The sequence below is a fragment of the Falco punctatus genome (genome assembly GCF_963210335.1).
Source record: "Falco punctatus genome assembly, chromosome: 15".
Classification (NCBI taxonomy): domain Eukaryota; kingdom Metazoa; phylum Chordata; class Aves; order Falconiformes; family Falconidae; genus Falco; species Falco punctatus.
The window spans coordinates 20,252,909-20,270,137 of NC_137595.1; the positions used below are offsets into that span (position 1 = coordinate 20,252,909).

At 41.0% G+C, this 17,229-nt stretch overlaps 1 protein-coding gene across 3 annotated transcripts in view; it reads right to left on the reverse strand.

The window, feature by feature from the left end:
- Positions 1-17,229, reverse strand: part of DCX (doublecortin) — a 143,062-nt gene that overhangs the window by 56,857 nt on the left and 68,976 nt on the right. For all 3 annotated transcript variants that reach the window (XM_080365914.1, XM_080365915.1, XM_080365913.1), the window contains one exon: positions 15,572-15,912. In XM_080365914.1, the coding sequence (XP_080222040.1) occupies positions 15,572-15,912 (341 nt within the window). The remainder of the gene's footprint in view (positions 1-15,571; positions 15,913-17,229) is intronic.

A 17,229-nucleotide genomic window follows, 5' to 3' on the forward strand; every position in this document is an offset into this window, starting at 1 on the left:
AGGAGGGAATCCTTTTCCTCCCGCTCCTATAGACTCAACCATATCGCCCAGGGAGCATTTCCACCTAAAGCAAAAAGAGCCAGGCAGGGGAAAAACGAAGGAGCTAGTACACTAATGGTCTCATCTGGTGTAGCAAATCCTCTGAAATCCACTGACAATTTAGGAGCATAATCCCCTCCCTTTTATTAGTGATATACTTCAGTCTTCCATACAAATTGGAGACTACAGTTTCCCTATTACCACAAATTTATATACAGTGATTTTTCTCAAAATAGGATGCATTCGTCAAACTGCCTAGTAGGAATGTCTTTGCCGCTGCACATAGCAAGGATTAAGGTGTGAAATTCCTATTAGGGCAAGGGGATTAGGTTGTTGCATTTACATAAGGATTTGACACTGAGGATCAGTTCATCGGTCGGGTGTAAGCGGGCTGATGCACAGCCTCTGTGAGGGGCTAATATCTGGTGTTTCAGAAGAGAGGGAAGCTCCTCCTTCACAAATGCACTTAGATCTTTGTGCAGGATGCTGCTTGGAGAGGCCAATTCTTTCTTGATCCCTTCAGTAATCACTCCAAACCCTAAAGCATGAGCTACAGGATTGCCCTGATTACTGTCTTGATATATTTACATCTGAAGTAGTAAACTGGAAAGTAATTGATGCGAAAAAATGTTAGATTCGGAATAAAAAAACGTATCTATGTAAATACCCTGCACACAAAAGTATCTGAGAAGCACCAGCTCAGGGATGAAAACCATGCCATAAGTACCTGGATTAGACCGATGAAACATTTTCAGGTCAAAAAAAAGATTATAGCTCAAGCATGTGGGTTTTAACAAAGAAATACCACTTGGGCTGCTGTCTCTACACTGAAAAGGTTCATGTAATGTGGCCTGTGCAGGCATGTAGGTATAAAAAAAAAAGTCCAAAACCTGAGTGTCTCCTCTAACACCTGCTATTACAGATCACGAATGTGAGGCACTAAAATTCAGAGTCCTCATTTTCATAATCGGATCAGAATATCGCACCAACTCAGTCCATTCCCTCAGCAACTCTGCATGCTAGAGTTTGCACTGTGTCAGTCCGGTACACGTCTGCTCCAGTTCACATCCCTCAGTCTTCCTTGACTCTAGCCCTAGGAGGAGCAGCCCAAACTCTCAGAAAGTTTTATTTCTTGGTACCTCAGGGTTTTTGATCAGGGAAGAAAATGCACAAACCAATAACACATTCTGGTCTGGAGTTTAACAGCAGATCCTTTAGTACGTTCATGTATCAGTTTATCCACATTATGCATTTCATCAGTGAACTATAAAAATTCAATGTTAGGGTTTACTTGTTTGGTTATTGCGCAGCACCTTGCATAATTAAACAACCTCCAAAAGCATAAAATTAACAATTGACTAAAATAAATATATTATGATTTATACCCGAAATAAGAAAAAAGTCCTGCAAAAGCAGAGATTACAATTTCAGTAATGTACTCACTGGTCACTATTAAATATAATAGTATTAATAAGAAGAGGCAAAGCTTCAGGCATGGCCAGTTTCCTTGCCTTTCCCCTGTCAGTGCTTAACACTGCTCCTCAAACTCTGCAAAGCACCTCCACACAAGCTAACTGGCAGCGACCTATTCACACACTTAAATGCTTCAGTGCATCTAAGTCACCATGCTCAGTACTTGGTAACACTGAGACCCAGCAGGTGACTAAAGCTGGCACTGGCTGGAGAAGTCCTGCTACCTCCTCAGAAGTGCGAGCTGAGCAGCACTGATGTTCCCTGTCACCTTTTCCTCTGAACCTGCTTGTGCCTAGGTCCAGCCAGTCTGACCCTAAGCAGAAATCAGCTGAAACACCAAATAATTTAGGATGACATAGCCTACATAGGAGCAGAAATGAGAAACCAGGAGTTCATAAAACCAAGGCCTGTGCCCAGATCATTAAATCACAGTGCTTTCACCTCTGGAAGTTATTAGGTTTTTTTATCTTGCACAAAATCTGAGGAGTGGCGTATCCTCTTGAGGTAGAAGAAAAGCCATTCACAGCTATTTCACAGACGTGACCTGTGCAGTGTACGGTTATGACAAAGAACGAACAGGCAGGCAGTCACACATTGGATTAAGCAACAATGATCTAAAAATCCAAAACTAAGTCTCACATATTGCTTTCATATAGGACCTGGTAAGAGCCTGCCTGAACCAGAAGTGGAAATCATGCCTTTTAATTTTATTCCTGTATTTCTGAAATAACAGGCCACTTTTGGTGCACACTGTCACTTCCCTGACTCAGGGAGAAAAAGGTGGATGTTAAAGAAGCCATAAATAGTATCTGCCAGTGCTCCCTTTTCTATTATGTTGACTTTGATTCAGCTCCCTGCAATTAAGGGGAACAGGAGAAAGACAAATAAAATTATCCCAGCTGTTTGTGGCCAACAGACCTGGCCTCCCAGCTGAGAGCTCTTTGTGCTGCTGAGAGCGTCTCCAAGCAACCAGCCCTTGCAGCTGCCAGACTACAAAAACGAAGTGAAAGCATGACTTACAGAAAGGAAGCACATGTAAAGGTTGGGACTGAATCAATCTCCGCTTTGTCTCCTGCCTAAATACGGCACCAGATACAAGAAGAGATCACCCTGAATGGATCTCACCCACTGAGGGGGCAGAACCCGGATACTTATGTTGTTTTAGAAGCCAGACCCTTGGAGTACTAAACCCAGATATCCTGTAAACTATATCTGGATGCAATGAGAAAAAGAGGGATTGAGTCTGTTAGGATGCTATTGAGACTTAGTATTCTTCATCAGTCTTAGCTGGTGGTCCAAAAAGCAGTAGAAGGTGGCCCACAATACAGCTGCCAGAATGACTGTATTGTCCCAGTTGTAAGTCAAACCCACATATAAGTGAAGTGGAGGTGAAAAAACATTGTCTGATAATTGAAACAATATGGCAAGGAAACCAAAGCAAACATGCAAATCCCCATGCACACAAGTATGGAATGAATAAAATGGGAGGGGGAAAAAATGAAAAGATAAATAAACACTCAAACTGTGTTTTACTGATCAGTATAGCAATGTTAAATGTTTGAAAACTGTTAGAAATGGGTAATAAATTCTTCTTACGGAATCTAGGCAGTCATTTTTAAAGAAAAGGTTGAGAAACCCTGACTGATATTATCCCTCCAGCTCTCGGCAGTCTGAGTTTTACAAGTGAATCATCTTCTGTTTTACCAAAAACCAGCTAAGCCAAAGATGTGTGAAAACTTTACAAACTTCAACATTAAAGAGAAATTGACAAAGTCATTTCAGCATCCCTATGAGTTTAAATGTGTCAAGGCACACCTGTCTGAAAAAATTAATTGCCTTAACCTAGGTCACCCACTGCAGCTGAATCTAGGATTCATGCCAGGCACCCTGAGACCCACTCTTGCTGCTTGAATACCTGAAGCACCCTGCCTCTCAATCTGTGACAGAAGATATCTCTTGTAGCAACTATTTTTTTAAAGTCTTTGGTGAGCTATGCTTAGAAGAAAAAAAAAAGTTGGGTTTCACCAGTATTAAATATTACAAGATCTGTAAATTAGTGCTCAGTGTATCCCCTTTCAGCCCAACTTTATTTTTCCTTGTTTACTGTCCATTTTACACTAAATTAACACTTCACACATGCAACTGGAAACAACCCAAACAATGAATGTCAGTATCAGATGGCATTTTTTCCAGCATCTATTTTCTGGAAGAAAAGCATTCTGTGGAAACAGTGTAAAATGGAGCACTTCTGCACTGTTTGGCACTAAATCGCTACCTGCTGCCAAAAGCAGTGCAAAAACTTCATGAAGAAGCTTATGATATGGATAAAAATTCAAGGAAAAGCAGACATTTCAAAAACTGTTCTCCATTTTGAAACTGCAAGAAATGCCAAGATTGTAAAGATCTCCGTTGCTTTACAGTGCTAAAAATAACATTCGCCAACAACTCTGTTGAGGCTCTTATACAAAATTCAGCCAGCCTGCTGGCTTTCCTTTTGATTACAAAACGTACACATCATTTTGCAACTGTGACTAGGGTTGTCTAAAATGCAGCAAATCCCCAGTACCATTTACTCTCAAAGTATTAAAATTCACTAGAAGCAAAAAGATGCCTCAATTTTCAGCTGGCATTAAGAGATGTAAGTTCTTGTTTCTAATCCATTATGAAGGGCTTTCAAGTAGGCAAGAATAACATTCTTAGCTCCTAATGCTGGCTATCTAACTCAACTCTTTCATACACTTAATTTACACGTAATCCTGCAGCATGCCAGCAGTTGATAAGGTTCCTGATACGTGCACACTGGAGAAAGGTAGTTTAGTCCTCTTGCTGCCTTTCTGGAGAGCTGAGCTCCATGATGGAAAGCTGCTCAGGTTTAAGGTTTCAAACAGATTTTTTGCTGTTCTACAGATGCTTCTCAGTAATTTGTCCCCAAATAATTTATCTGCTAGGTTTAAAATTCTTGACAATGTTGAAATGGCTGCACTGCATTTTGGCTTGTTTCCATTATTAACATACTTCACAGGCTCTTGTAAATACTAGGTGGTACAGAAGAAGGGTGAAGGATGTAATTTTTATCTCCACTCCAAAGATACTATTTTGTATCTGTAAAGACAGTGCAAAAGCTAGACCTATCAAAGAAGTGGTTGACAGAAGTTACAAATCCTGAGTTAATGGCTGTACAAAACACCTGACTGAAGAATAGACAAGTACCTACACATCAAGAGCAAGATTTTTACAAGCACTGTATTTTGTGCTCCTAATGTAAACAGCAGGATCACCCCATGCAGTTTTGACAAACCCGTTTCAAATGTTCCACCACGCAGTGGGATGATGTGTCACCTGTCTATAGAAAGTTACAGCATTCCCCATCTGTAGAGCTACATCTATAGCTCCTCTCAACATCTTTGCATAACTAGACACCTTGAACCTCCAAAGGAAGTTAATTTACCAGGTGTCAGGTCATCCTGAAACCCTAGCCACAGGCAAACTCTGTTTCATACATGCAGGCACAAAACCATACCAAGACTTAACAGCCATGGAGAGCCACGTAAGCCTGGGTGATTTAGCACTAAACACTCCATAGTATGCACACTGACCATTTGTAACCTACTGCATGCTCCACCAAAGTCCCAGTTATAACAGACTGCATTAACAAATGAGTTACCAAGCACCTGCATGAGCTGCCCCATCCCTTCTAGTTACTTCAAGAGAAGACAGAAGACCTGCAGGGTAACACAGTCACTGGAGAAACTTCTTATTTACTTCCATATTCTGAGACACATTTGAGAACGTGGAGAGCTGAAGTGGAAGGGTAAACGTAATACAGCAATATTTTTAAAAGCTGTTCCTTTCTGTCTGAATTTTGAATGCATACCATATGCTTTAGCGTGTCATTTTGATTCTGTGCTAAGATATTCTTTACTAGCCTGCCTCACCAAGACCAATCCTCTCTGAGGAACAGTTATTTTTAATTTAAAAGTTTAATTTCTAGCAATGTGTGCTGCTTTGCAGTTATGATCATCCATTACACTGCCTGTTCACCTCTGTAAGTCTGTCAGTTGTCTCCCAACTTTCTTTATTACAGTAATCATTTCATTGTCTTCACCAAGTACTTCTACCTCTAGATCACTGAAGACAGTAAAAGCCACTTGTATCTTGATACTTCACTTTTACTCTGATAAAAGTTATTTCTACCCTAATTTCTTCTAAACCTGTTTTCCATCTGTGATAATATTTTCCCTTCTTATTACTGCTTCAGGTTCCTTAATAGGTTCTCAAAGGAGCCTTTCCTCATGATTTTTTGAAGTTCAAATGTCCACTGGGTCTCCACTATCCATGATTTTATTTGTTCTGTTATTCTATACTAATAGATCATCAAGGTGAAAGCTTTTCTTGCAGAAGTTATGTTTATTCACACCTTGTTATGTCACACTGTGTATTTCACAACTTGTAACTTTCACTTCAGTTGATTTATCTAGTACAGAAGCTGAGTTTCCTAGTGGATTTTCACCATCGGACATACAGAGGAGAACAGGTACACCTGTCAGTCACCATTCCTGCCCTCTGTTCTTCTTTCAGCAATATTATGGGCATGAGGGAGTGAGGAAGGGCACAAGAGATTGTGTCAAGAGCACAGTGGTACAGCAATAGCTTGAAGAAATGCTTCTTTCACAGAAGCATGCACACACTGCAAGGTGCTTTCCTAAACCAATTAGTTTTTCCTGTTCAGAGAACTAGAATGAAAGACAGACATCTGTAGCCATAAGCTATTCTCCCAGTAGCACAGTTAGCCTGGCTAGGTGTTCCATGTGGTGGCTTGAACTGGTCCATCACAACCAGGGAGCGATGTCCACAGCAAGGCAGTAAGTAGCAACCCCAGAGCTGTGGGCCCTGGCAGCCGCAGGGGACCGAGTACCAGATAAGCAGCACAGAGCAGATGGTGAGGGCAGGGGAGCCCGAGGAAGGACCCGGAGTCCTGCTCTCCCCTGCTGCCCTGCAGGCTCACTGGCTGCATAATTAGTCCTGTGGAGCCAATAAAGCTTGTTGTGTTCATTGTCCGCCAGATAACAGAGCTCAGACCTGGAGGACTGGAAGGACTGACCTCTCACACCAATTCTGACTGAGGCAAAATCCCCTGGAAAAATCCTTCTAATGAATGGTGCATATTATATCTTCTTCCCCATGCCTGGTTTTTGTCCACTTGTTCATAACTCAGTCCCCCGGGGGGGGGGGGCGGGGAAGAGAGAATTAGTAAAAAGCAGGCTATATCTTACACCCACTCTAGCTGAAAAATCCTTGCTCCAAAGTATTTTTCAAGGCAAAAAAACAAGAGAAAAGCAGCACGAGCCAATGCATACAAATTTCCCATTTTAGATTATGTAGATAATCCAAAGACTGTTAATAACATTGAGATTTGCATTCATGTCAAAGTATAGTTTAAAAGTAAGCAAACATTTTCAAAGTGCAGTTAAAGACTCCAGTAAAATGCCTTTGGTTTATTAGAGCAAGGGAAGACAAAACAGTAACGTGACACGAGGATATCGCTGTCAGAGTACAATAGTCCCTGGGATCCTGTAACTAAAGGAGAGTTTAGACTGTTTAGACAGCAAGTTGAGCTGCAGAGCTGTGTTCCGCAACACTTAGTAAAATTTATTTATACAGACAGACACACGCATATACTCACACACCCTGCTTGTTGTTAACCAGGAAACTAGAACTACGACTATTAATTCAGAAAGACTGGCTGTACGTTCACAAGGGAGAGGGTGTATCTTATGGCTTGGAGCAGGGAACGCTCTGGTTATTAACCTTGCTTATTTTTCCCTGTTCAGTTTGAATTCAAAATTAAGCAAATCTCCAGGAGCAGGCCTGCAATTCCAGCTTTCTATACTAATCAATTTGCCGCAGCCCGAGAAGCCCTGAACACAAGCTGGAATAGCCCTCAGCTTTCATGGCTTGTCTGCACTTCCCCACATATGCAGGCCTACCTTAGCCAATTCTGAAAATCTGGATGGATTGGATCCAGCTTTTTTTCTCAACTACTTTAGACATACTTTTATTACACACATTTCTGTGCCAATATCTTTTGTCATCCCTGGCAGACCTGAGGGTGGATGGAAGCTGTTATCCTCTGCACATCAGCAAAGCTATCACTCATTCCCTTACTGTCCCATACAAAGGCCTCTGAATGACACTGGCATCTCGTTCAAAAGAGGAGATCAGGGGGCTTTTCACAACCCCTCATGCTCAGCCTTTGCAACAGATTCCTTAATACTTAAGCTCCATCAAGATGCACATTCTACACAGAAAAAAGAACAATCACTGATTCAGTTCCGTAAGTAGTTTCAGGGACAAGAAGGAAGAAATACTGTTGTGATGGATGATAGCTCTATCGTACTGTCTTACCAGCCTCTGTTCTTAGGCCACACGCCTTCACTCACACCTAGTGTAGGCTCTTCCTAAACAAAATTGTGAAGTATGAGCTGTGCCATAACTTACCCGCTATGAAGTGAAAACAGCGTTTTGATCAAAGGCCAGTAAGAGCTGAGAAGGGAAGAAGTGGCTTCAGGTGGTCAAGAAGAGGAGGTGGAACTTGCCACAGGATGGGGAATATGTCACCAGCCACCATCGGATTCTCAAGGTGTCTCACACTGGGTGAACTCAGGGGAGTATTCACACACTCTGGGCTACTGCAGGTAGGGAGGTGTGAGCAAACATACTATATACACGATGCCACTCACAGACTAAGACTAAGGACCCTGGCACACCAGAATGAACAAGACATTTCCCCATTACAATCAGCGAAAATACACATATATTTGATTATGCTAGGTAATCAAAAGAAATAAGGAATTTACTAGAGTGCACACACTGAGGTAGACGCTCGCCCAGAAAACATCCGGCATAACCTGCTCCCTCTGGAGCAGGAGGGACTCCCATTCACACTGGTGGGATTTCTACTTGAGCACCAAATAGGAACCAGAAACTTCGTTTCATATGATGATACAAACTAGCAATGGAAAAAACGACAAGGCTTTCTTGGCTTGTCTCAGCTCCTGATACTCAATCTAATTTCCTTTGCTCATTTTCAGCCTATTTATTCCTAGATAAACCCTCTGGCACTACAGTGAATAATCCTCTTCTCTCCTGGGATTCAGAGTGAAAAGCGAACGTGTCACTCTGTATGATAGAAAGAACTGCCAAAATAAAGATGCTAGTGAGGACTGAATTTTTAGCATACATCTCTTTAGGGGTGTGAATAGCACCAGGATTCAGTAATAGGGGCCATGTACTTCTAGGTCACCAGGTCAGATCTGACTGCATCTTTCAATAATTTTGACAGTCTGCCATCTGTGACACAAGTAGCAGGTGTTCATGTGGATCTTGGTCAGTACAACTCTACTAGCAAGGCTTGTGTTTCTAGAAAATCAACAATTTTCAGCAAGCAGCAGTGCAACTCTAGAGCCTTAAGAGGTCAACAGATTCACCACAGCTTTAGCCAATATTTGCATAACAACAAAATGCCAATGAATACACAGCACCTAAGTCCCGCTGGACTGCAGGTATGACACCTCCTCCAGAACCTGAGGCTAAGGCAAAGCATTGGCAAAACATCCACCAGAGTTCAAGTTTGCAAGATGATAGTCTCCTCTGCTGTCTTCCCTTGCTCTGCACATGCCTTGGGGAGCTGATTGGAGACCGGGCTGATGGCAACCAGGTCAGTCTCAATGCTCACAGGAGAACAGATTTGATCAAGGCTTTAGCTGCTGAGATCAGGCTGCTTCTGCTTTAATAGTACAAGAGTTAGGATTTGCGGTGTTCCAGATAGGTCCCTTTTCACCCCAATTCTGTGCCCACAGATCTAAGTAAACAGAAGTTCACAAGCATAAGGTTTCTGAATAACTTCTCAGAAAGTCTTCTGAATATTTTATTGTATGTACGTAGATACACATTCATGGAAGCATGGCTTATTCATTCTAGCAAAGGGTAAAATCCTTAAGGGATACCTGCAGACTAATTGGTTTTGTCTGTGTTAGTGTCTAGTCACTGCTTGTATCAGGCAACGCTGAATTTCCAACTTAGACTAAGAGCTCCCTAAAGATAGAGAAATAGGCCGTGCTGTCTGGCAGTGTAAGTGACTTGGGTTCAGAAGTTCTTCAGCCCATACATTATTACTAACCTTTCTTGCATGGCACATGGCTGCTAGAGAGGAATAAGCTCGTGCAAACACTCTAAGTCAGAGTAGACTGCAAAAGCAATGAGAAGGAGTGAAGCTGGGAGTTAATCCTCACCCTGAGTGATCTACCAGGGGAGGCAGCTATGGGCAAAGACCCTGCCTGCACAATTCCTCTGGTAGTGCTTGCAATCCAGACCTGTCCTCTTGGTATGAAAATGGGAGATTTATGCAAGGCCTGCCAAATCTCAGCAGTTAACAAGAAGCACTGGGAAGAAAAGACTGAGAAAAAGATGCAAAACAGATACAGTTTTATTGTTACAGCTTTATGCAGCAGGGATGGAAGACGGGACTCTCCCCTATTAGCAGCAGCTGCTGCAGAGCCTTCTGCAGGAGGCAGGATACAAAACACCACTTGCACCCATCTCCTGCTCTTCTGTCCCATTTGCTTTGGGGCTAGATCCCAGCTTTGCAAGAACGCATGAAACTGCTTTGTTCTGGGGTTACTTCAATGCAGTTTTTCAGTATCCAAAAGGGCAGTCAATTAGTCTCAAAAGGACAAGGAGTTTCTGACATCCTACCCCTCGACATGTGTAATAACGCAAACCAATTTGCTTGCTTTGTAACCTCAAACCTCATGCCTCAGGGTGTAAGTTGACTATCTCCAGGGCTCTAGAGGGAATATTTCCCCTCTGATCTTTGAGCAATGCAGATGTTACTAGGTACATGTCATGGAGATAGTCACCTTCCTGAGCACCAATTACAGATTACAGCCATTGAAGGCATTTGTATATTTTGGTACAAACCTTGTTCTATGTTACATTGATACAATTTCATTAATGTAATCAATAGAGCTGCACTATCCTTGCAGAGTTTCATCTACTGCTAGCATTGACACTGGAACAATGAAATTTTTACTAGAGAAATATTTACTTTTCCAAAGACCTGCTTAAAATCAGTGTGGCAGCTCCAAAGTTTGGTTGGTTTCTCTAGTGCAACTTGTATGGATGCATCTAAGGTAGTTTTTTACTATTAGTGCAGTACTAGGAGTGGCTTTATCAACTGCTTTGTTGGCTTCGATGCCAAAGTCTCAACCTTTAACATGTTGTTAGCTTAGTCATTCTGCTTTTCCCTCAGTGGCTGCTGGCCTTCCTCAATGTAAATAATCTAGAATGAAATGGCAACTTCTTCTCTGGACAGGAGAGGTAGGCTGGCCTCCCAGGCATTTGCATCAGCTTTGCAAACAGAAAGATGAACTTCACTCATCACCTGCCACATGAAATCCTTATCAAAGCAAAGACTGCTAGAGGGGACCATTTCATTAAGACTAGAAATTCTTTCAGGAGCACAGTCACAAATGCCCTGACATATGAAAACGTATGTAATTTCATCTGATGAGACAGCTAACACTCAGACAGAAGTACTTTGTCTGGGCTAGGTAAAAGCCAATGAATACCATGTGTGACTTCTCCCTGTGCCTGAAGATTTCAAAGTCCAGAAGGATCACTGAATGTTATTATGGCTAAAACCACATTCAGTTCCCTGCGTGTTGACCAGAATATTTGTATTCATGTGGAACTGAAGCGCACAAGCTCTCCCCGCTCTGAACTGCACCTTATTCTGCTTATTTGGTGACGCTAATTGATGGGTCACAGAATAGGGTATTTAGTTAAGACATGGCAATACATCACCTGGAGAAAAAAGCAGAAGGAATTCCACACTACAGAAAATATCTTAATGCTAAAGTACAATTGAACGTGCCTGATTAATTTCTGATCAATCCAGAGCATTGCCTGCTTAGGCAATCACAGAAGAATAGGACTGATTTTTGTTACTAAATACCTTCAAATATTTGCTGAACAACTTGCAGACTTCAGAATACAAGATAGTGCAAGAAAAGAGAAGTTTAATATGTATAGAAGACATTAGCTTTTACAGGTCACTTTCTTAAAAGCAGAAATGAATGCAGACAGACAGCATTTGCAAGAAAGCAGAAGATAGGCACTGGGCTTTCAGTGATGAAATCGCCTCCTTTTTTCCAGAAAAAAACCTACTTATTCTACACCATGGTGAGAGAGACGCTCAAGCACAATCAGGACAGTAAATCTATACAAATACATATATATACACAAATCTATACTGAAATATACAAAAAGTATGCAAAGTCTAGCTCAGACTATTGCATTCAAAATATCTGAATGCAACTTCATCTACAGTCTCAAATTCTGATTTCTAATTTGTTTTATTAATGATATGAGGCAGAAACTATCATCACATGTTTGTAAAGTAGCCAGTGCGCTCCCAGGAATCCAGACTTACTTGGAACACTGGATATAACTAAGATTGTGTTTAAAAAAAAAAAAAAAAAAAAAAAAAAGACGAGGAATGTACCAAAACAACTGTTTTCCAAAATGATCCACAGATCACACCAAATTCAATCCTGCATATGTATATATTAATGATATATATTACACATATATACATAACATAACAGCAGTTGTAGTCATGGAACCAAATGCTGAATTTGATCCACTGTAGTATTTGTTGAATGCACTGAATTCTTTGACCTATACCATTTCCTATAGGGCCTTGAAAGTTCAAAAGTTAAATCTCTATTGTGATTCTCTGACATGACTCATTCCTGGTCAACAATTTGAAACCCCTTTTGAGTTCAAGGGTGCCCACCAAGAGGTGATGATATACTCCAAGGAGGAAAGGAGCTTGAATACAGACAGACAAGGCACAAAGCATTACACGTATGTGCAAGACCAAGTTAAAGATATTACTTAAACACAAGATACTAATTTAGCAGTTTTGAAAGGGCCATATTTCTACAGACAACCCAAGACATAAAAAGAAACAAAATCTGCTTTAAAAAAACGAACCTCACTGTTGTTTTGAGTGCTACACTTATTTAAACACATCCCATGCAGCTCTCAATTAACTGCTTTCTCACTCCAAATGCAGGTCTTTAGTGCATAGAAATGTAATTATTTACACACCACTCTGTCATTGCCACTACTATCTGTACTTCTAAAGCATCTTGATTACTCTACTGATGAGCACCATGGAAAAGCCTATAAATAAAATAATCATCTCCCCTCATTAAGTTACAGCTCATGGACTGAGGAAGGATAATTTTCCTTTGTACATTCCTTTTGTAAATTTTATCATTTCACAACAGAGGGAGTAACGTGCCTCTGATGACACTCAAAGAGACAGACTGTCAGAATTCTTGTCAGTACTTCAGCTTTGAGCAGCTTGCGTTTTTGCATGAATATTTTCTCCAGAAAATAAAGTACTGTTTGTCAGAATTAGGTATTCAAAAACTTCTTTCTAATGTCAGAATCAGACATGCAAAAACCTCTTACAGATCACATCAGAAGGTCAGAGTTTGTGGAGCAGTATGTCACGGAAACAGCAAACACTGCACCCACAGCAGAAGCTTCTAGTTCTAGCTTAAACATTAAACACGCATAGGTGGAAAATTTCAAATGAACTTATATTTTAAAAACAAACATTGAAGGAAATCTTCCAATAAAAACAAAGCCTTAGTGAACTGGGTTTGCTCTTCAGGAAGCTTCAACAATAACCAATGCAGCAAACAAAAATCAAACATTCCATTGATGTCAAATCACAAAATCTCACTCTTTTCAATAACTGCAATACTGTGTTTGCATTTGCATACGGTGAAACTCCCAGTGGTGTGTCTAACACACAATGAAATATCACATCTCATAATATGGTGAACAAGTTAGATGTGATATCTTTATTCAGACTTTAGTGAAATCACATTTCTGCAACAAAAACTGATGGTGAAGTTGTCAGGTTGCCCCAGTCAAAACAGTGCTGAATTAAGGCACCAGTCACTGGTACAGCTGTCAGAGCTTGACAGGAGGAAAACAAGGTTGCCTTTTATTTTTTTGACTCAAGAAGAGCCATGTATGGTGTGGTGTCTGCTATGGACAACAACTTGCAGTAGGAATTGTTAAATTACATAGATCTTTGTGCCCCTTGCTCAGCTGTAGCTCCATGCAAGGCAGCCACTCCAGCAACAAACTGCAGTTCACTCCACACACACTCTAGGCAATCTGTAACTTGAAAGCAAGCAGTGTTTTCCAAATCCCCACTTAGGAATTAACACCATTTCACAGGCTGGTCCAGTCACCAGGCCAGAAGCTCCGTTCAGTTTATGAGCTGATTCAGTCTTCCTCTCCAGGCAGAGGTGGAGGGGGAAACACCATTTCCTCCTGTAACTAGCTAAAAGGTGGAGAAGAGAGCAGTTTGATGGACACTCATGGGGCATCCCTGTTTCTGCATGCCACCCAAAGCAACATCTCACCTCCAAAATGCTGGCTGCTCTCAAAGAACTGAGGCAACTTACAGGTTGAGATCAAGATCCTCATTCACAACTGTGACAGCAACAGGACTCTGTGTGTCCGCATGAGTAAGCAACTGCTTTCAGGCTAGATCCATCTATTAAACCCTTTGTAAAGCTGCAGTGATTCACAGCACATGGTCCTGTGCCTATGTATGACTTCCCCAGTGAGGACAGATCACCTGACTCTCCTTCCTCTTCCCCCAGCCACTTCCAAGGTTTCCAGTACATCACTCCCTGTATCACTGCTTATCTGCATCTCGCTACTATATCCATGGACAGTCTAGCTGGAAAGTCACACACTCATGTATGAAATATACATTTTATGAAGAAAAACTGCTGGGTTGAGACAAGTGGAAAGAAAAGCTTTGACAGGCAGATACAATTTTTGTATACATGAAGCTGGAAGCAGCCGCTGATGTGCAGAATGCAGAGGTCGGGACAAAGCAAGAATATCAGACAGGTGTGACACACTACTTTCAGCTCCCAGGCAGTGCACCTGGACTGTGCAGGACACTTTATGAGCCTGTATTTGGGTTTGGAAGGATGAACACTTTAATACATAAAGTTGCACGTTAGTTGGACACATTGCCTAGGGTTGGCATAGTATTTCAAAAACCAGTATTTGAATAATTTTCTCCAGAGATAAGAGAGTTAATTTAAAGCTAGCATGCAACTCGCACACAAGAGCTGTGCTGCCTCACTCCAGAATCTGTAGCAAGAAAAATAGTGACAAAAATAAAACCATTTCTCAGTTACAGAAGACACAGAACTGTTAAATCAAGCTCAGAATCGTCTTTGAAGAATCCAGCTCTTCCCAGTCCCCAAAGATATCCGCCACATTCCTTTAAGCATTTTCATAGGTACAGCAATATGAAATGGCTTATTGCTGTGTAGCTGCTAACAAGAGACAGATGTTTCCTTCAGTTCCAGGAAAATGTAGACATGAAGCACATTATGATGACCCACTAAATATTTGTGACCCAAGTCCCTTTCTGCATGTTATCTCTTTATGCATTTTGTCAAGAAAACGCAACACAGTTCCATGCTTTTTCTGCTAATTACTGAGTTAGCCAGAAGCGCATGCTTAGATCAATTACTTTATCTTAGCAAGCCTTCCTCTGAGGGCAAGGAAAGTCAAGCAACATATTTTCACTTAGCGAATCCAAAGCTTGAGATTTCTTGCAATTACTTCAGAGCCAAATCAACTGGTGGCTGTGAGCCGAACTCCCCATGTTATTTATTTAGCTAGTCCGGAAGACACGCACTGCACGCTGGCGTGCAGGATGGAGCATCTGTTTCACTCAGACGGTTGGCTGCATTCTTTACTTGATATTAATATCAGTGAAAATTTAGTAACTTAACCACTGGCATGAGAAGTCTGACTTCTAAGAGAACAGATGGTAGTGATCATGTCAGGTTAATTTTAGGTTTCAAAAATTGTTCTGAGTCAGCAAAGCCTCAAGATAAGAAAAAGAAAGAGACATAACATCTGTAAAATTTCCTACCTGTTTCCCGTCCAAGGTATACAGCTTTTTGACTACTCCCGTCTCCAGTTTTATAGCTTCAGTGATATCGGTGAGAACTTGCTCAAACGAATGGGCAGTCTTCTTGTTCAAGAGCACACGGACTGCCTTCCGGGGCTTCACCCCACTGCGGATGATGGTTACCAGCTTGGGACGCACAAAATCTTTGTTCTCTTTTGCCTGGGCGCTATTGCTGCTGGCCAGAGACTGAGGTGCTTTCTGGTTGGCAGATGTCTTCACATTGACAGACCAGTTGGGATTGACATTCTTGGTGTATTCCACCTTCTTGAAGAAGTTGTCAGACGAGCAGACATAACTCTCCCCTTTTGAAAGAAATGAACACCAGTCTAATTCTACAGTTACTACCGTAAGACTGCTGAAAAAGTCACTGTACATTCCCCCCATTCATCATGTAAATCATGAATAATTGTTTTCATTAGCGCTTCCATGACAGTTTGTTATTAAAACATTTTGTCTTATTTTAATTTTATATTTATGTTATGCTTATTTAAAATATGACTAGTATTTCCCCAAATTAAGTCAGCCAGCCATGGCTTGCACCAGCAAATACATACTACCAGTCACATGAACTAGGACTTAAAGAAGGTTGACAGTTATAAAGGGATGTAGGTACCTGAAGATGCAACTAAGCTGCCTAATAGCTCCTAAACACGAGATTATTTTATCACCTAAAATATTCTGTAAATTTGCCAGCTTCCACTCCATCTTTACACACCTAGCTACAACTTCATCCTGTTATCCCCAGCCAAGAAGATATCAACATTCATCCACAGAGTACCTTTTGTGTCATGCCTGAAAAATAAAGAAAATCTGATACTGAATACGTCTCTACCGAAAACAGCTTTGATAAATCTAGCAGACATAACAAATATGCTTCATTATAATGTCAGTGGTTTTTTAGAGGACAGACCTAGTGGCAGCTGAGATAAAACACTACATGAAATACCACTGCTTGCTTTTATATGGCTGGTACCAACCAAAAATATATGAAATCCAAATTTAGACATGGTAAAGAAGGGTTACACAGTCTTGATAGTAATTCACAAAAAAGCCCTTCACTATCCCATCCAAAATTAGTTTCAAGCTTTCTCTGTAATTCACAGGATCCTATCTAAGGTTTTAAGAGCACCTGAAAGGATTTGTAGGATCTCCTTTTGGGTCTGCAAATCTGATGGATGCTAGAAGAATTATAACTAAAACGAGACTGTAAAACAGTATCCCTAAGGGAATGTAGCTGTCTAGTCTGAAATGACTCAGGCTGCTGAGCACTTGAGAATGCAATGAAAAAAAGTCAGTCATTGCTGGAGGAAAAAGCTTTTGTCTCGCCATTAGATAAAATTTTAATAGAAACTGAAGGCATAACATGGGTACCTGTAGAATCTTATAGAGTTTCTTTCAGTGTTTTATGAAGCTCATCTTACAGAACAAAGTTCTTCAAATATGATAGGTTTGAAATCAAAATATAGATGTAACTATTTTGAAAAAGAAAAAAATAAATCTTTCTTCATATAAATAGACTGTCTGCATTTCCTTATTTGTCCCTACTGCAGACACCAGGGCCTGGACATCTTTGAAAAGCCTACCCAACATCTGAGTCTGGCTTTCCATCACAGGATCGC